Source organism: Gadus macrocephalus, chromosome 3, assembly GCF_031168955.1.
Source record: "Gadus macrocephalus chromosome 3, ASM3116895v1".
In the NCBI taxonomy this organism is placed as follows: domain Eukaryota; kingdom Metazoa; phylum Chordata; class Actinopteri; order Gadiformes; family Gadidae; genus Gadus; species Gadus macrocephalus.
The window spans coordinates 17,079,327-17,099,661 of NC_082384.1; the positions used below are offsets into that span (position 1 = coordinate 17,079,327).

Here is a 20,335-nt window from a genome sequence, read left to right on the forward strand (position 1 = left end):
AGTGTGGGATTCCTTGCCATGCCGCAAGTCATTTCACTGCAAAACGGCTAAATGCTAAATAGAAAAAGGACAAAATGGAGTCCTGCAAGGAAAGGTTTCGGTGGATGAGCTAATGCCAGTAATCAATAACCATCAGGACAGGGGGTGTGTAGCATGAATGAGAAGTTGGCTGCCGGAGGGAGGCCATTTTAAAATGCATTGCTTGGAAATGCGTAACGCTAGACAAGGCAACTGCTGACGCTCTGTTGTGCGCTGTACAATGACGTTGCACAACATCTTGAGCTCCTGAACAATTGAATCCCCCATGCTGTTTAACGGGCCTATTAGAAAGGGAAAAAAGGTAGACAGGAAAGCCTTGAAAAACAATCCCAATGAAACCCCCAGCCAACCGGACTCCAGCAGAAAGAGGGAGGAAGATGAGGGGCGGCAGTGAGGGAGGAAGATGACGGCGGGGGCGGACCCTTACCTTCCCCGTGACAGCCGACCAGACCTTGAGCGTGTTGTCGTCAGAGCCACTGACGATACGGTTGCCGCAGAACTGGAGGCATGTGATAACGTGGTCGTCGTGACCCTTCAGCACCTTGGGGTGGGGAGAGAGGAATGAGGGGGAGGTCGGGGGGGGGGGGACGACAGAAGACGGTTATTAATGGGAGGTTAACCGACTCAACGTCCACACGGGAGGCAGGTGGTGCTGTATGCGGGCGGTGTACACTTTCATGCATGACACACACAGCTGTGTAGACACACACCTTTTATAAAGTTTTCTGTGTGAACATTTTGGGGCAGAAAGTGGGCCAGGGAACTGCTAACTCGGCAAACCCCAGAGCACGTTGTACATGCAGTTGGGTTTAAAAGAAGTACAGTAAGTACACCTATATCACCATTTTTCAGAACTACATAATTTCACCATGAACTGATTAAAGAGTTCACCCTCCCATGCCTTATGGGAAGGTGAACCATATAGCTGCATGATGTGCATGGCTTCGTGGTTTTCCTTTGACCGGCCCCTAGATTGAAGTATTCTGCAGGTACTTAAAGAAGACGAATGGAATCGTCCTGTGCACAAGTATGAATTCAATATAAGAAATGTATAGCTTATGTTTTATATAAAATGCAATACTTCTAGCACATATTGAAAGGCAAGGTTTTTCTCCCATTCAATTCATTTCATTTAGTCACTTGCCCTGCACAGGGATGAGATTCAGCACACACAGGAGATGGATGACGACAAGGAATCCAATAGAAACTAATGAAAGGAAGAGCCTACCTTGGGTGATTTCAGGTCCCCTCTCCTCCAGTTGGTGTCTATCCTGTGTTGCCTGATGTAGGCACTCTTCCACGGACTGTGGGTGAAGCCGGGCTTTGCCGCCTTCCTCTTCTTGAGCAGCAAGGGTTCATCGATCCCTGTGGGAATTGAGGAGAAGATAAGATCAGAAGAACGCAGAAGGAACGCTTATTCAATCCCCTGAATGAAAGCGCTGTTTTGCCCTTTGTTTCTATAGGTCTGAACCGGCAAGGACTTCGTATCACGCACCCTCCTCTCGACACTTTTCCCTCCACAGCAGGTTGTCCTCGGCCAGGATGCGCCAGTAGCGACACGTCTGGGCCGCTTGGAGGAGGTCCTTTGGCTCCAGAAATGACAGCACATACAAGGCCAGCTGGAAGAGAGACAAGAGAGGACGCCCTATGTGTTATTAAAGAGCTTACGGTGTGGAATGAGGTGAGACACCGTTGCATAGTGAATAGCTGAAACACAAACAGATATAAAAATTCACCTAAAACTAGATGAATTTGTTTTCCCATGGACCAAAATGGGCTCTCACTTCTCTCATTTCCGTGCAAAGAATATTATTGAAGCTATATATAAACCCCCATCACGCTTTCCAATCCACTCACAACTCCGATTTGAAGTTGCCCACAAATTCAGTTTCAATGAACTGGAAAAAAGGAAGATTAGACTTCCCCCTCACATGGCACATTGAACCCACTCTGGCTTATACAGTCCCGAGGGGATGGCAGTAGTGTCGACACCATTTCAGGTCAATGTCACCGACTTCCATATTACACCTATCCCACCACCATGATCCCATAGCTGATCAACTAGGAGGTGGGCTGTATTTAGGTGGTGAAGCAGCCCCGAAGCCAATGCAATCTCAGTGTAGCCACTGACTGTTTTTATGCAGAAAAAACAAACCAGCAACAACCCACCCATTAAAGATTGTTCATTACACCTTTGAGTGCGGCAGCGTTTGACAGAGTGACAGAGTGTTCTGCGATGGGGAAAAATCAGACAACTTAAAAGGGTTCTCAAGGAGAGCGTATGGGTGAAGGGAAGATGTAGCGGAGTGGACGGGCCGAATGGGGGTCAGGCGGAGGTTGATGTGATAAGTGGGGTTTGAAGTGGTGGCAAGGCAAGGGACGAGGGAGCTGGGGGGAGGGAGGGAGAGGAGAGGAGAGGAGAGGAGAGAGAGAGCACGAGGGTGGTGGTGAGGGTTCTCACCTCTTTGGGCAGCAGGGAGATGAAGTCTCGCTGAAACTGTGGTTCGATCACTTGCATCATGTGCTTGACTTGCGTGGGCTCACAGCTGTCGATCAACTCATCCAGCGCCATCAGCTTCTCCGGGCCACTCCAGCTCTGGAACACACATCAACGACGGTCACACATCAGGAAACATCACGTGGAACATAAGGGGCTTATCGTTCCTACAGTTTTGCAGAGAATTGTGGGTAATGGAGTCACACCAACTAAAGCAAAAAGTTGGACGTCGGCGACAGTGGGCAATGGAGGACCGCCAATACTTCGCACACCTAAGCCTACTAACTAGATTTCACAGTGGCCTAGCATGCCTAGGATGGCTTTTAGACAGCGAGCCTGCTTATCCGGCCTCTCCCGCTGTAGAGCGGTGAGATCCCAGAGTAATCTTTGTCGACGAGGTAGAACGGAAAATGTGGCACATGCAAACCACCTGTAATCTGGCAGTTGAAAGCTGCAGCGAGAGGCGCTGGCTCTGCAGATAATTACGGGGGGTTCAAAGGGATCCCTGCTCGCGACCGTGACGGGCTGCCTAGCCGGGAGCCTCTGCTGATGGTGTGCCTCACCGCTAACACAACCGAGGGCTCAGGCGCTGGCTTACAGCGTGAGCGTCTGAATCAGGGTATGGCAATTTACACGCGTGTGATAAGCGCATCTTCTCACACGAGTAATTACCACTCACCTACACATAGATCAGCAGGGTGCTTCCAAACACCATTTTGCTTGATGGAAGTCACATCACAGAATGTTACGGTGTTTGGCTCTTGATATTGAAAATACTCCAGACCAATTAGACGACAGAGCAGTGTAAACAAAGGAGACCCGCCACCTGCTTAATTTATTTTTTTTCTAAGTCCAAATCAACTAAATTGCATTAGGACTTTTGGGTTTTCCCATGCGTGGTGTAGGATTCCAATTAAATCACGCCCCCACAAACAAGTCTTAGTTGGACAGAAATTACCAAAACATTCCTTCTAGCCGTGCTGGTTCAGGCGTTTAGATATTGCAGGCTGAATGGCCCACAGGCCTGGACTAGACTGGGGAATGTATAGAATGTAAGCTGCCTGCAGACAAATTGATTAAATTAAATTCGTATTTTTCACAGGTTAGGCTTCACAACATAGGTGACACACACACACACACACACACACACACACGTACACAAACACTTTTAAATGGAAAGGAAAAAAACCTAAACAAAGAACTGTATGTTAAGTTGCCCAGTTAAAACAATAAGCAGATTTTATAGGATCATAAAACACACTCAAAGTCCTTGGCGGAGGAACACTCACTGGGAACTGTGCTTTTACTGTGAAAAGGTTAGGCTGATTTCTTTTCCATGCTACAGTGATTCATGGTAATATGAGTGGGCGGGTGAGGGGGGGGTTAGAAAAACAAGAGAGTAATTACCTGTACAACTAAGCAAAATTGATTAGGAAAAAACATCTGCTTTTAGATTAGATTTCTTTGGCGAGGGCTTATCAAATCACATGGGAAAAGTGAAAGACCAAGTAGCACTGGACTCTGCGTTACGCATTTCCTGGACTCTGCATTTGCATACATACACCGACTTCTCTCACAATATTCACCTGAAATGTCCGGAGCCATTCTTGGAGACCCGTGGGTGGCTGGATGGAGGTGATTCGCCGTCTCTGTGTCCCCTGACCGTTGGCTGTTCTGATGTGGCCAAACGTGGTGGGCGTGGCCGGGCATGGGACTATCCCCGTTGGGCTGCAAGACGTAGGGAGGAAGCTTGAGTGTTGACCTACTGAAGAGTTCACATGCAATACTACACATTGGGAAGAGTGTCTAAGTTTAGATGGATGGGAAGAAATTCAGTCTAGAAATGTCACTTTGAAGTCACTTCAAAAGTGAAATCCACTTTGGCACAAGCAAAAGGAAGATTGAGACGCATTGCATGACATAAGGTGCTATGGGAAAAGTTCAAGATTGAGTTAAGGAAAAAATAATTCCACATCATGTGCATTGAACTACTATACAGTGGAATATTCTCCATCCTCCCCCCCCCCCCCCCCTTACCCAGAGACATCAAAGTGTGTCCCTTAGCTAGGTTTCCCATTTTAGACCCCCACCCCCCCCCCTGATAAAAACTAGCTGGACCTTGAGGGCAACATCGGACTTCAAAGGGCACCCCTGTGCCCGTAATGTAGGGCAGTTAACAGAACTCAACCAGAGGAATACCTCAACCCTTCTGGTATTGGGCAAAAGGAAAATGGAGAGCTGGAGACCTTGTCAAATGGATTTTATTTGTTGTAAGGGAAAATAGGCGAGAAGCGGGCCAATCAAACGCACCTGAGAAGAACCACTGCTCAGATAGAAAAAACTGAGATTTCTCTTATACATCTTCAAAACATCAGGCCATATATGGGAGTCGAATCAGGACGGGAAAGTCAAATGAATGTTGTTGCTACTACAGTTACACCACTTTGATATACTCGTCCCCTCACAGGCATGTTTACATGTATAAAGTATTCAGAGCCTTTAAGCGTATCACATTATAGTGGTTGACGTGTCACCCCGGTGCAGTATGCGAGGCCTAGCGCAATTGGTGGCCGGTCTTCTTACCTTGGATACTCTGTGCCTTTACAGGGTTTTTTACCAGAAGGGAAAGATCGGACCTCGGGGCCATGGTCCAACTTCCTCTTCATCTGTTTGCCAAGGAGAGAAAGAGCGAGAGAAGAGAGGGGGGAAACAAACATGATCAGTGACCGCGCCACATCATTGACATCACACTCCTATTCAATGGCCTCCTTCGAAAAAGCAAATAGAAACATACCGAAGTGCGGGATGCCAGAAAGAACTTATGTGAATACAAGAGACTTGGCGGGTGGTATATAAATCACAGAATGCTCCATTCTCTGCCTCCTGATTATTTCATCTCAGAAAATGTGTTTTTTTCTTTTTCAACACGGAACTGAGATTACCTTTTCTGATTTCACAGTTCCGCTAACCCTAACCCGATACTCCGTCCCAGACGTCATCTCACTGATTTACAATGCCCAGACTCTCAGCAAACACCATCCCAAGACGTGCATTCAATGAGAATAGGGACCGAAACACACTGATTATTTTTTCAAAGAGATTGAAGGTGTGCATCTCTTCTAAAACAACACCTTCCATAATTGACAAAAGCAAGGATTTGAATGCAAGACTTTCCATAATGTTTCTTTAGGGCTCTTTCGGTCATCGGTGAAGACGTACAAGCAAATGTGGCTTGTTGACCCAGATGAGGGTCTGGCCACCTTCCATGCTGGAGGCCAGTTGTACTAAAAAAGTCAATATAAGTGAACACAGAGACACCAAAGACTAGAAATGTGGACACAAGCTGGGCTTCAAACATAAGCTTTTGCACTGCAGGAACCATTTAGTATCACAGGCTGGCCTATTCATGCTGGGATAACACGCCAAGTTTGGTTGGACGGTTAACCTCCAAATCAAAGAGAATTTTAAAACAACCTTATTTATATTAGCTTCCCTTTGTTTGAAACAAAAAAAAACATAAAATACGCAGCACACATTGAATATAGCAATTTGTGGAGGAGTAAGGACGATGGAAGTGGTCATCCAGAAAACCAGAGTGCTAACGTCATATTTCCTCTTCCTGGAATGCCCTACAAGAGCAGCCTACACAGGCTATTGAAACAACTGAGGTTCAGCCAATCTGTCTCTCCGTTTCTCAACAAGGGCATTGTTGTAGTGCAAACAGTGGAAATAATGTGTTCATTTCTATATACATCAAGTCAGAAGATGGCGAGTGTCCATCAAAACAGAATGTGGGCCGGTCTGCATTCATTTAAAGATGATCAAAAAGCAAGTTGAATAAATACACGGGCTGCTGAACTGTGTTTTGGGGTCAGCCCGACTGGCCCAAATTATTTTCTTTGGCTACCGTATAACGCTTTAACCCCAATCCCCTTTCAAATGAGGAACCCATCCACAAGCCCTTTAGCTCCGTTTTATTTGGCTTTATTAATAGTTCCACAGTGTTTCAGTACTTCGTGTTCACTGCTTTTGGTTTGCTGTAGATTTGGGTTTTGGGCTGAATAACCATGGACACACGTTATTTTGATAGTCATCATTATCTTAAAAGAAGAGGGGCCCTGAAAGGCATTAATTCAAGCAGATGTAACCAATCAATGCGATTCAAAATGTTTAATATCGACAAACCACCAGTGAGAAAAACACTAGTGTAATGTGCTACTGTGATATTACTCTAACGCAGTTACACATACACAGCTATTCAGCCTCTAAACAGGAACGAGAGCAGGCGGCAGACAGGAGACGTGGACAGCGTGTCGACCTGTAGCACAGGTTTAGCAGGACCTGTGGAGGTTTGATTTCCGCATGCCATTTGACTACTACACTCAACGCCAACAAACCAAACAAGAGAAGGAATGCTACAGTCGGAAGTTCACCGGAGGGGACCGTCACGACAACGCCTACTCAGAACAATAAAGGCATGCCCCAGAGCCGGAGTGATACGGTGTTGAGATTTATTTTTTGGTCAAACCCTTCCGCACCACCCGGCCGTAAACAAACACTGAGTAAGGAAACCGTAATAACCAATTAAGATTGGAGCCAGGGCTGTTGTGCCTGTGGGCTGGGAAGGACATCCCAGGACCGGGTGAATGAATGGCCAGTACGAGAGGGGAGATTGATGCAGGCACACGTCTTAGGATAATGATGCTTTCAATTCACCAACTGACTCATTTACAAATAACCACCGGGCATTTCAGTGGCAGCACTCGTTACAGACGAAGGGTCATTCAAAAGTGTGTTTCATTCAGTGTGTTATTAAGCATGCAGGGATGGGGGCGGGGATGGAGATCGAACAACTGTACATTGTACAAGATTGGGAAGATGTTATCGATAGGGAATTAACTATTTAAGGAGCGGAAGATCTATGTGTATACTGCGCTCCCTCCCTCCCCAAAAAAGGACAAACCTAGTCGAAAGGGTGGAAAGAAGCTGTAACCGATTGAAAAAATAAACATTAAGAGGTCTTCCCGAGGCACTTCAATGACGGCTAGATTAAGTAACTGCAGAATAAATGCTGCTATACTGTATTGGTCAAAACTAAATGCACTGGGAACATACATTTTCACCTCCTATGGATTCCAATATTTCATTTTTCATCTGCATTTGAGCTGATGAATAGAACATTGCTATAGTAAGCTTAACATTATCCCCGACAGACGGTTGCTTCAGGTTGAGATTGTACAACTAGAGACATGGGTGGGGCAGGTAACTTGCACGCTAAAAGGGATTCTCAGTTTCCAGGATCATACTGTATTTTCGCATCATAGAGGACAAAACCATGCATTAGGTTGCCCGTTTTAAGTCAATGTAACTGAATTATCCCTCAAAACGTTTCTAAATATAGGAGCTAAAGCCCTTGCAGATCTTAAACCATGGATTTTATTTTAGATTTCTATAATAATTCCTACAATACACCCCAACGCAACGTTTGAACATATTATACTCCACCAGTGTGACACAGTGACCCATAATCTATGCCTAAAGCCTGGGGCAAGTCCACAATGTCAGGAATAATACTCCACTAACAGCCCATTCACATCCTACTTGCACCTTGGCAGCAGTTTGGCCAGAACATTATAGAATTTGCATCATCCTGTAGCTTAATGTTGCTACAGAAATTAATGAAAGAACCGAATGAGTCGTAAAGGTAATATGAGTCTGAATACAACCGTTGCCTTTTTAAGGCATTCGTGGGCAAACTGTTATGCCAATGGGAGGAGGACCACTATCAGCTATAGGATGTAGCCCCCAGTGGCAGAGCACATAGGTTGGAGGCAACGAAAAAATCAGATTCTAAAACATTGTGCAATAAACCCAACCATTAGAAGGGACACAGACCAATTCATAACTACAAAAAAGTTATATTTTGCCAAAAGTGCAAAGGTTCCATAAACGAATAGTCCAATTTGAATCCGAAAGAACCTGGTAATGCACCACTACAATTCAATTATTCAACATAATCCCATAGGCACCGCAATTCGTTTTATTTTATTTAAAAGAAAAACACTAGGAAAGGAATGCCAATTTGCAGTCTGCAGAGCGCATAGCGTAGTTTCTGTCCAAACTAATAGGAATAACTAACTCAGCATTTCTGCCGGTGGGTACGCTACACGGGTTCTCATCCTCTGCAGTGGTCATTGAAAAGGGAGACGCGCAGTGAAAGCAGACGCGTTAATAAACATCGAAAGTAGACGACCGCGCGAATCAAATATTCTTGATGCGGCACGTCACAATCGCAGAGAACACTGCACGTCGACAGCAGTAAGAAAGTCAACCTACTCACTTTATAGAAAATCATCTTTAAAGTGCCGTAGAACCCCATCGTGGTGCTTTCGCGGTGGTTTCCCCCTTTCAGTGAAAAATGCTCAAATCCAAATATCTACGCGTGGCGGGGAGATTGCTGTGACAGTTCGATGGCAGCGTTGTACTCTCGGGTAAATCCGACACTATCTCTGGTGTGAACATGCTCAGGCACAGCACCGCACTGCCATGTGTTGTAGTAGGCTCCTGCGCGGGGAGCTCCTCCGTGTCGACCCCGAAACCAGCTCGGATAGGAAAGAAACGACGCAACGCTCGTAGAAGCATACGCCACTGGTAGCCCCCACAGGAGTGCACAACAGTAAGAGGACAGAGATGGGGAGAAGGTAAAGGCAGTGGCACTCGCGATAGAGCTAGAGAGAGAGAGAGAGAGAGAGAGAGAGAGAGAGGGAGGAAAAGGGGGAGGAGGAGAACCGCGTCAGAGCGCAGAGGAACCGTGCCCTCTTCTGCGACCACACGACGGCTCTTACACGGGGATCGGATTACATCCTCCCCGATGAAAAGGAGAAAATGGTGCAGTCCAAGATTCAATAGCATGCGAGGAGTATCGATTCTTTTAGGTTGAGACGGGGAGCCGTACGGCGTGTGTATGACGCAGACGTATTAGCCCAGCACAAATATTTACAACAGACAGACTGCACTTGTCGCGGAACCCCAAACAACCCATCCCTACCCTCTGCGCCCCGTCTCCCCTGCCACATCACTGATGCCAATCTCTACCATCTACAATTTATGCGCCTTCTACGTCTTTGGCGATAGCTGCAGCAGGGCACCACATTGCCATGTTCGAGCAAGGGTTACACAATGTATATTGCCAAGATACACATTTTTATTTCACAGCTGATATTTATGTGAACAAACTTTTGACTGATATTTCACGTCAAAATGGCCAACGTCTTACTTAAAATTGATTGACACATGACAGATCCTGTCTTGACAAACACAAATGGGCATTTTTTACTTATTAGAAGTTAGGTCTTGCACAAGTCTGCAAAGTATAATGCTCTTGTTTACAATCCAATTTGGTTAGCACAGAATCAGCCACTCCAAGCCTGCACCGGTAATTATTCAAAAATCTACAAAGGGGCGGAAAAACAGAATGTTTTGGAATGAGGAGATAACACTTCAGGGAAAAGAGTTAGTCAAATTGATTGCAACCCGGAAAGGACTAGTGTGGGTGAAAACAAATGAAAAATGTTGCGAAATTTAAAATTACATTATAAAGCCAAGGGGTTTTACTGCACTTAATGCATAAAAGAAAGCCGATACAACTTCAGGGCAAATATGAAAGTGTATCAAAAGGAATATGGTCAATATAGTCATTAAATCGTATAAAAAATATTTGATATACACATTACAGGTTTAAGGACCAGCAGGATGTTGCCTTATGAGGAAATTGTACCCTCACTGTAAATCTAGCTAGTTTATCGCTGCCTTTGTTGAGTAAAAACAAAAAAAAGTACACAAAGAGGGGTGGCTGGGAGGGGATCAGGGGTCTCTGGCAGACAGGGCGTTAGGGCCTTTTGTGTGTATGTGTGTTTGAGGTGGCCCGCGTGAGAAAAAAGCCCCTTTGGTTCCTCTCCACTGGCCCAACCTTTACACAGCACATTGGAATGCTCGGCATGCGAGGGGGGCTGCACTGTGGCCTCTGAATGGTCTGCAACCTCCCTTTTGTCCATCCCTTCTGCCACTCCGTAAAGCACCGACGACGAGCCTCCCCTCTGGCACTGACCACCCTGCTTACCGAGACCTCTCTGGTCACAGAGAGGGAAGACCCACCAAGCAGATGTTCATCAGGCCCGGCTCCTATCATCTTGTTATAATCAGTAAACTCTGCCGTGCAAACTATTTGGGCTGTACCAGACGTTGGCTGCATTTCAGGCAAAAATAACTGGGAGGCAAAATGCAAATGATGCATCGTTTTGACTTTTGTGCATAAATAGTATGCAGATTGTGGGAATTTCTTGTCTTTTTTTTTTTATATACACGCCAGCAGAACAAACATGACCTTGGATGTGTGAAGTCTTAATCACAGATCCTTGGAGCTATGTCGCAAATACAAGAGGAAGTGCATCAAAGGATTCAATGCTTCTTAAGAGGGGATGGATGTGTGCTTTACAATTTAAAAGCAATAAATGCAGGTGCATGCATGCGTGGGGGGGGGGGGGTCCCCTCTCCTGGTAAATGTTTAATATGTAATAGGCTAAACTTGGAAGGAAGAATTTTTTTTCTTGGGCACTGATGCATCCCTAAAGAGAACTATGTCATTGTGCGATGTCCTAGCTGTGACAAAACAGGAGAATGGTGGCGTCGGGGTCAAGGATTAGGGGATTGGGGGTCTGGCATCAATGGATTTGTGCGCAACGGTGCAAGTCACATTCCAGATTGGACAGACGACACGCATGCGATGAAGAGGGAGGGAAAGATGCTTGTGGGGGAGGGGGGGTTGAGAGATAGGGAATCATGGATCAGGGTATTTTGCCAAGCATAACCACAGTGTCATCTGCATGGGGTTTGGTTTAACAGCCTACTCAACGCGACTCAAGTAGCAGGGTTTTGATGGGGTTGGGGAGGAAATTAAATCAAGGGTCAAGGGCTCGGCGTCTCCCATATGCCATCAATTAGCAGGGATAGGAAATAAATGACAAATTCAAAATTCGACTTTTGAATTTGCCTGGAGCTCATTTGCAAACTGAATTTCCAATTGATGGTTAATCAATTGAAAACGAATTAAACTATGATTAAATTTATTTGCAAAGGACCACCAACGGCTCAGAGTTGCCGGTCCAGCAACACACAAACACAAGGCCAAATCCCACTGGGTAATAATGGTGGAACTTACTGGCACAGAAAATAACTGACATAAATATAAGGTTGTAATTCTTGTTAACACAGCCGGATTTCAGGGAGGCTGGAACACAGCAGAGGCTACATATTTACTTTGGGAACCAATAAAACAAAAAGGGAATTGGATAAACACATACAAATGATCGCCTTCATTTATTTCACAGTTGGCAAAACTGAAACCAAATCATCTTTAAATCATCTTCTAGGAAACAAAAAAAAAAAAATCCATTCCCCACCAGAGAATAAGCAGACGGATTGAGTCTAAAGAAAACATAAAACATTGATAAAAAAAAACATTTTACAATTGTGCCACTGCGTTAAATTCACAAGATACTAAGTGACTAATGACCTAATGGTCTAATTAATTGAGATTAGCTGTTTAATAATTTCTAGTCATGTCTGTTTTTTCCAGTTTATTGGGAAAATGTGATTTGTCTTTTGGCTCAACGACAATTATGTAACGCCCTGCCATATGGTTTGGTTTCTTGCCGATTTCTTGCCAACGGCGCTGAATTCAAACTGTGGTGGACACAGATTTCAACTACCATCGTAATGGAAGGCTTACCGATAAGACAGGTTGATGCTGCACCAACACTAGGTTTGTTTCCCAAATATCTTAAAAATGAAAGGTTGTGATCCTAAAAACTATCAACGTAGCTTTAAGTAGTGCACAGCATTTTATATTGAGCATGCAACAAGAGTCCTAATGTTTGCAACGTCAAGTGGAAATCATGGTTGCAAGCTCTAGTTTCCGATCAAAAGAATTATTGATGGGAAACACCAATTCTTCAATGGCAAGAATTTCACATGTAGCATTGCTATTTCCCTTCCAATCCTTCAAAAGCATTTCTGATGCCGAATTTGGTGCTCCTATTGGGAGTGGTTTCGCATCAACTATTTAGATGGTTGATATATGTCCTTGATGTTGATCATTCAGAATGATGCATACATCGAGACAAAAGCCAGGTAAATGCCCATGGGTACACTCAGGTTTTGACCTGAAATATTGCAAATGCTTCTTTTAAAACCATAACATTTTCAGTTTTCAGAAGGGAAGGAAAAATGATTTAAATGGATTCAGGTATAAATTGACCGGGCATTTAAAGAAATTGCGAGGGAACTTGGCAGAGGAATATTGCAAGATAGAGATGAATGACAGCATCCAATGAATTACTAATCATTCCTGGAGGCAGTGGACAGTATAGAATAGAAATGAAAATAGAAATCCAAACAGCTAGTCTCCTACCTAGGTTTCCGTTTGTGAAGAAAAGTTATATTTTAGCCTAAAAATATCCCCTAATCATATGCCATTCTCCCAAACGACAATGCCATAGTGCACTTTCATTCAGAATGCAATCGAGATGTTTTGGAGGAACTGAGTTGGTTTATTTCTGTAGCCAAAACAATGTGGCCCAATGTGGTGGCCACTATCCATCGCATAGGATGACACCTCTAATTTCCCTGTGCACAAACAAAAAAAGAGCTATAAAAAGCTTAGCAAAATAAATAAACATAAAAAGGCAAGTGGACAAAAGAGCTGCAGAGAGCAGAGCTGTCCCAACTCCAGCTGTAGAATAAACATAAGCTGATGGGTTTCAAGAGGCTGCAAAACAATACACAATAACTCACTGGAGAGAGTGAGGCCCACAGGAGCAATCTAAGAGTTGAGCACGAGTCATTGTTTTCAGTCTTCTGGGGATGAATCATATTGACAGTTGAGAACCGACAACGGGAACATGATCAGTGTTTGGGATCTTTAAAGCTCATACGTGACTGTAATCCTTTATTCGCTCAGCTGGGTGGGGAAAATGGTCGGCATTCAACACTGGGTGAGTCGGCAATGGACGGTCTTTTCCCATTGTTATTATATACATGTAAAGAAGGTACAATTGATTGAGGCTCGGGGGACAACTGATCAGGGCTTTGAAAGGCCAGGCTGCTCGTTCCCCAAGAGCAGATCAGTTATCTCAGTTGGAAAAAAACACTTTAAAGCCTGACTTGAGTGCAATCACCTCCTACGTCTGACTGCACACAGTGAGAGAGAGCCATGAATAAATAATACACACATTTTGAAAATAATATAAATAAATAAGAAGACGGGGCATGAGAGGATGTGGTGATGTTTAATACGTCCCAACTGAGTTTGAGTGATGCAATGCACCAGCAACAAAAAATTATGCCTACTCTATAGTGGACATCGAGTCACACGAAATGCAGTTAAATAGTTTTTGTGTGCATGTGTGCAAGTCTGCGTGTGTACAAGAGAGCTGTCAGAACTGAAGACCTGCACGTTTGAAGTTCGGTGACCCAGGCATGCACACTCTTTCGTCATTGGATCATGTTATCTTCTTGACTTTGTGTCAGGGACCTACGCACTACACATGAGCATACTCTCCCTTTTATATGCCTTCCATTGAACCGGTTACAGATACATGGCCCCTCAAGTTAACTACACTATTATCATCATTAATATTTTAATGTTGACTGGTGAATTTCATGAACTACTAACCAATTTATCTAAAACCAATCAAGGGGTGATATTAATTCAAAAGCTAATTTTAAAAACAAATAGCTGAAAAGGCTTTTTGTTGTTGTGTTGACATTGACATTTGCAGGGCTTTGTAGTTTAAAGAAAAGCGGCTTACTGTTCACGAGATCAAGGGAACCACATGCTGCTGAAGTTATAAAACAGATCATAGCGAGGGTCAGGCTGGTGGTCTTCTGGGAACTGTGCAAACAGTGCTAGGTTTGATGGCCAGGGTCAAGGGTCATAACTGTTTCATTTCAGAAGGGTGGGGGTGCGCTCTGTGGAACATTAAAGCTAATCTATTTGCCTTCTGCCTGCACCTCTAACGCTTCAACACCTTATATAAACTGTCAAACACTTGGGACAGATAGAATTTGTTCTCTTCCACTAGGCCCTTGTTAATTTTCGACCCTGAATGTCATCTCATCAAATTCAGCAGTGTCAGATCACCAGGAACCCTTTTAATGTTGGGCAGGGCTGATGTTTGAAGCCCTGATGTGTACATGGAATGATTGATAGGGATCAGGGTGAATAGGACAGTGTGTGGCATTTTAATAGCTACACACCAGGATTCAGACTGCTATACTGCATGCTCAAAGCCTCTGTGTGGTCTGTGTGTGATCAAGTTTATGTAAAGGGAATCTTTTGCCAGTCTTCTATCACACAATCATTATGTACCCAAGTCAGCACAAGGAAAATGCCTTTTGTTACTTTTGACACATTAGTCCGAGCAAGAAACTGTACCGCTGCCTTTGAAAGCATGTCTGACAGATGACAATGTCGAAATGAAAAGCTTCATGAGACTAATGCAGGGAGGCTATTGGAGCTTTCTTTGTTGACTTCAAAATGTTTCCTTACTGGTTACCCTGTAAGTAACCGGGTGGGTGCAGCTTCAAAGAATACACTGCTTGTATAATTTAAAAACACAACCTGCAAGCCATTACTGAAATAGGAAGTTTGAGTGTACATAAAGTAGAAGGGCAAAACATCTTCAAAATCGCTATCCAATAGGAACCCTGCCGTTGTAAAAGATACCCTTCTGTTTGTCTTCTATTAAACAAACAGTCTACTTTCCAAATACTTGTACACATTTGAGACAAACGTGTCTCGAAAATGCCTTAAAATGATGGCCCAAACTTTACTAGGCACCATTCAACATATAAACAGTTGAAACAGTTGCAAACAAACATTGTTCCTGATCTCAACCAACCAGCACTCCAGTTCCCTATGTAAATCTTCCACCCTGAATTGGCATTTGAAAGAGCCGGCTACCCACAGTCCTCTAAAAATAAAGCATTTAGGCTTTGTAATGATACTCCGTGTCACAGTGCATTCACTCGACACGGGGAGGCATGGCCACTGCTGAGATGCAGTCTGTGTTGTGTTCTTTACTCCTCTTGTTGTGTAGAGGGGATGGCTCGCTCTGCCACAGTGTTGTCCATTTTAGACATTGTTTATGGCGCATGCCATCAAATCAATTTCAAAAACTGCATTGTGACCTTGGTCGGGTGATAGATTTGACCTCTATTAGTTTGCAGAAAACAATTTAAAGGGTCATAAAAGTCATGCTCTGGGATGTAACCTGGGTGTTAACCATGGAGGCTATACAGTGGAGTGCCAGTCTTGGACTTCAGACAGTGAAGAGATCCTATCGACTGGTAAAAAAAATCATGACAGAAACATGTAATATGGGGACAGTGGAGTCAGGATGTTCAGTATGCAGCTTATTTTCTACGAGGAACTTTGATATAAAAAACAGTCATTCATGTTTTTGGTTTAGTGGAACAAAAGACAAAACCCAACACAGCCAGATATTTGGATACTGTTAAGTCCTTTCCGGGGGTGGAGAATAATGAGCAAAATGATGCATTAACCTTTCCAACAATGTTGAGGTAGGCCATCTATTAGAGCTTTTGTGAGAAGAGCATCTAATGTAAAAGTGCACTCGACGCTTCATCTTTACCAAAGACACGCGTTGTAAAATGAGCATTAGAGTCTTGAGGAAGTTCCCAGAAAATTAAGACTTTCCCCTGCTTTCCCGAGGAAGTGTGAATGCCCAATTTTCTTTTTATAAAACAAAAAGATAAAGTTGAGGGAAGGAATCCTCTAATAGGGCCGCTGACCAAATTCTCACCAAGCATCTTGGCTTGTTCCCTTTCACTCATCGCTTTTCTTCCTGGGGCATGAGCCCTGCTGGGGTTACACAGACACTGAGGCGTTGACAAGTCTTATTGCCCTAGACACACAAGCGATGGGCCCCATACACCGCTGCATAATCTACATTACTCCACCTGTCTAATGACACTAAATGGGTTCACAAATGGCTCGAGTGGTATCTAAGCGTCCTTTCAATTTGACGCTTTTGAGGGGGGAAAATAAATGCATTGTCTAAAGATCAATATTGTTGACAGCTTAATTGTACAAACTTCAGGCGACAAAAGCCTGGGCTGGCGGTCCCAAGTCACTCATGACCCCCATCCTCCCCGAGATGACCTTATCGTGGTGACAATAGACCATGTGCCTAATGGGTTGAACCCCACCTCCCATCTGGGGAGTTTCAAGCCTGTGAGGTGATTCGGGAAGAGAGGCCTTTTATTTTTTTTTCCTGCATCCCTGGGTCTCCAAATCATCGCATCCTCTACACAGGACAGCTGTATGGTAATGAGTGCTTGAGGCTGGGGACAGGCCATAGTCACGACGACTGTTTGGCATCTATCGAACAAGGGCCTCCTTTCTCTGTGGCTGGAAACGCATGAACTTGGCTGATTAACTGTTCAGGAAACAGATGACGACAACCTAACTTCCAAAGCAAGCAACAAGCTTATTTTTCTAAAAGGGATTTCATGGCCGCAAACCTCTGCCAACTTGGTTGAACAATCGCAGGAATTAAAGCGGATGCTGTCGTTTTAACAGAATACTACACATGATCGTCTTCTGCCTGGTTTATAACAAAAAGGTAACTGATTAAGTGTTCTTGAGGATTAATCCAGGGCCACGAGCTCCCTTGAGTTGTCTCCATTTATCCAAAAAAGACAAAAAGGGAGAAATTGTGGGAGGAAGGATTTGGGAAAAATCAAGGCCATGCAGTGCGAAATATTCAAGCTTGCGTAACATTAAATCAGCACGGGCTAGACTTTTTAATGCCAGGCCAGCGGCAGGTTTAATCCTGATGCGACTATGATGAAGGACAGGCGAGGGAGGGGCTGGCGGTGGGAGACCCTGTTGCTAGCCCTCCCTCCATCGGTAAACTGTTGCCTGGTAACAAAGATTGTTCTTGCTGGCCTCCAGGCTGCAATACATTGCCTCTGGCTTTATCTTGGGATGAGACTCTTGTTTGCCATTAGAGTGAACCAATCCTGGCAATGACGGCAAGGCCTGCCACCCGATGCTGAAATCTGCAGAGCATGTTGACGAACACTTCTAGATTGGAGAGCATTTTATGTTGTTTTACAACGCAAATATAATAATTCAGCAGAACTGGACATCACTTCAGCATTTGAACAAATGTATATTTTCCTCTCGATAGCACACCAAATAAATATATAAAAAAACCAGGCCTAACAAGCAGAAATACAATGAAAGACCCACATGAGTATTTGTATGCACCAAAAGGGCCTGACATTCACATCACAGCTCTTATAATAAGAAAAGTACATCTGGGCAGCGCACCAATGGCCTGGAAATTAGGGCTGGAACCTTAACGCTTGCTGTTGTCCCCCTGCTGTAATGGCCCAGCCATCTGTCTCTTATTCAGCCTGTGATGATGTAGCTTAATTGATATGCAGGGGAGACGTGCATACAACAGTGGGCTGGCTTCCAAGCCTTCAGTCAGCCTGAAGTGGACACATCACCTGCTTTCTGTGTATTGTGCTCGCAGACATACGCCATGCATCAGCACCAAGAAATGCCAGATCACATTACAAAACATTTACTGTATGTAGAGGCAATACGGAGCGGATTAGAGGCTAGATTTACAATGTTATTTGTAATGCTTAGAAAGGTTGGCTTCACTTCATTCCACAAACCGAAAATAGATTAATTGAGGGTGAAACGTTAAGGGTTCCCCTTAAAAAGCATAACCACAGCAAACCACAATTTTACGGCACTGAAGTATTAATAGAATAACTAAAAATCATTGGGCACCAGATCAAAAAGTATGGCCTCCATCCATAAAATAGAGGCTATTTTTAGCCCCTTGTGACAATTAAGTCACGACAAGCGACGTGGCATACATTCTTAGGTCATCTGATACTATGCAAAGTGCATAGTCGATACGGAATAGAAAGTAAATAAGTAGCACTTGACTTTAAAGTTTAAAGCCAACGATGCATGGAATCAATGGTACTGAAAATGTCTGGGAAGAAAAGATCCACTACTAAGTAGATTTCAAGATTAAATTACAAATATTGAAAAAATTTAACGAAGCATCTTCGTCCACACTTTCATGCAACAAATTCCACACAGAAGTCCTACCTATTAATTACCCTGTTTAAGCCACTTTTAACACTACTTAAATGGCCCATTACAGATGTTCACATACCCTCCAGTCGTCCAAAGTACATTTCATACAAATGACTATGCTCCACTGTACAACTTGCTCTATATGTAAAGTTCTTTCCCCGTCATAAATAAAGTGCACGATTCATTTCAACAAGATACCTCCAAATATACAGCAAGTTAGCAGAAATCAAAGTGAAACTAAACTTTAGGGACTTGTAAACATAAATCAAATATAAGAAGACTTTATTCAACTTCCTGAAAAAATATTGCACTCTGTCCAGTGACTGGCCAGATGACTGGGAGCTGATTTGGCTCCAGTACAACTGGCCATAAGCAAAAAGAGGCAGCAGCACAATCTGGCCACAATGCTCTGAATAAACCCTGGGATCCCAGTCTCCCACGGTCATCAGAAATTAAAGAGGCTGTTTGGGCAACATCAGCACTACACAGCAGTCTACAGAGGTGGCAGGGAGGGTATCCTCCTAAGGCCCAGAGAACATCTTAAGAGGACGCAAATGGGCTACACAAAAGAGCATCTGGTGACCATGTCTTACACGACTTCTTCATCCCCTACTGGTTTTGGCCCTCGGTAGAGCCATAAACACCTCATTAAAAATGGAACAGTTGTTCAATAATAGATTCTCTATAAGAGCAAGCGTCAATCTTCTGGTTGGCTACTCTCTGGTAAGTTCAACATTTCGCATTGTTTTCAAAAGTAAAGGGTATTTATGTTGACAGGTAGTTTTAATCAGGATGGGGCTATCTGAAGCACCTTCCAATATGGTGAGTGTAAACACTCACCATATTGCATTGGTGGCAGTCAGTGGGAATCAAACCTGTATCCCTGGCAGTGTTGATGGTGATGTAATGCTCTAGCAGTGGAGCTAGACTTGACCAATGGAGTTCAATTGGGTGCCTCCAAAAAATTGTTGTGAAAGGAAAATTCGAGCACATCAATTATTTGCTGGATGAAACCTCTGAAGATGTATAATAAGTTGAAATTACTTTCCTTTGGGACGGCTGCTCCTATAAAATTGAGCTAATGATACGCAATAGGGAGAGGGAAATGGCAACAACCAGGCTGCCAAGCTAATTCCATCTGAGTCCTGTCACATTGGCTCATGTTGCTAGGACATAAGGCTGGGGAATCTAATGTAGCTATGGAATCAGGCTCATTGTCATCCATCACTTACAGCTAACACAATACAACTTCTTCACACACACCAATACTTAGTTCAGAGAATGACTCATGTCTGACCAGTAGCACTGCAACCGGCACCGCAAAGACTACTGATGCAGAATCGCATTTTATCATCCGATAGTTTTTTCCTATTAATTTCTAAAGGAGTTCAACCCGTTAACACAAATGTATTATTTTACTAAGGCAAAAAGCAAACCCAAGGAATCACGTTGGCTTTCGGTTCATCGACCCGAGTCCGACCGTTACAGCAGGGCTTTGATAGTTTCAGCAGACGCACGCTTCCATAGTATGAGACTAGGCCCACTTCCCATATCACATTATATATAACATTAGGCAACGTTTTTATGAT

The 20,335-nt window shown here is 43.9% G+C and overlaps 1 protein-coding gene across 3 annotated transcripts in view; it reads right to left on the reverse strand.

Annotated features, from left to right (window-relative positions):
* Positions 1-20,335, reverse strand: part of fbxw7 (F-box and WD repeat domain containing 7) — an 86,182-nt gene that overhangs the window by 14,025 nt on the left and 51,822 nt on the right. For 2 of the 3 annotated variants that reach the window (XM_060047662.1, XM_060047663.1), the window contains 6 exons: positions 5,120-5,202; positions 4,123-4,264; positions 2,501-2,635; positions 1,535-1,658; positions 1,268-1,404; positions 467-580 (listed from right to left, as the gene is read on the reverse strand). In XM_060047662.1, coding sequence (XP_059903645.1) covers positions 467-580; positions 1,268-1,404; positions 1,535-1,658; positions 2,501-2,635; positions 4,123-4,264; positions 5,120-5,202 — 735 coding nt within the window. Of the gene's footprint in view, positions 1-466; positions 581-1,267; positions 1,405-1,534; positions 1,659-2,500; positions 2,636-4,122; positions 4,265-5,119; positions 5,203-8,876; positions 9,279-20,335 lie in introns of those variants that run through there. The other variant, XM_060047664.1, reaches the window with a different exon arrangement.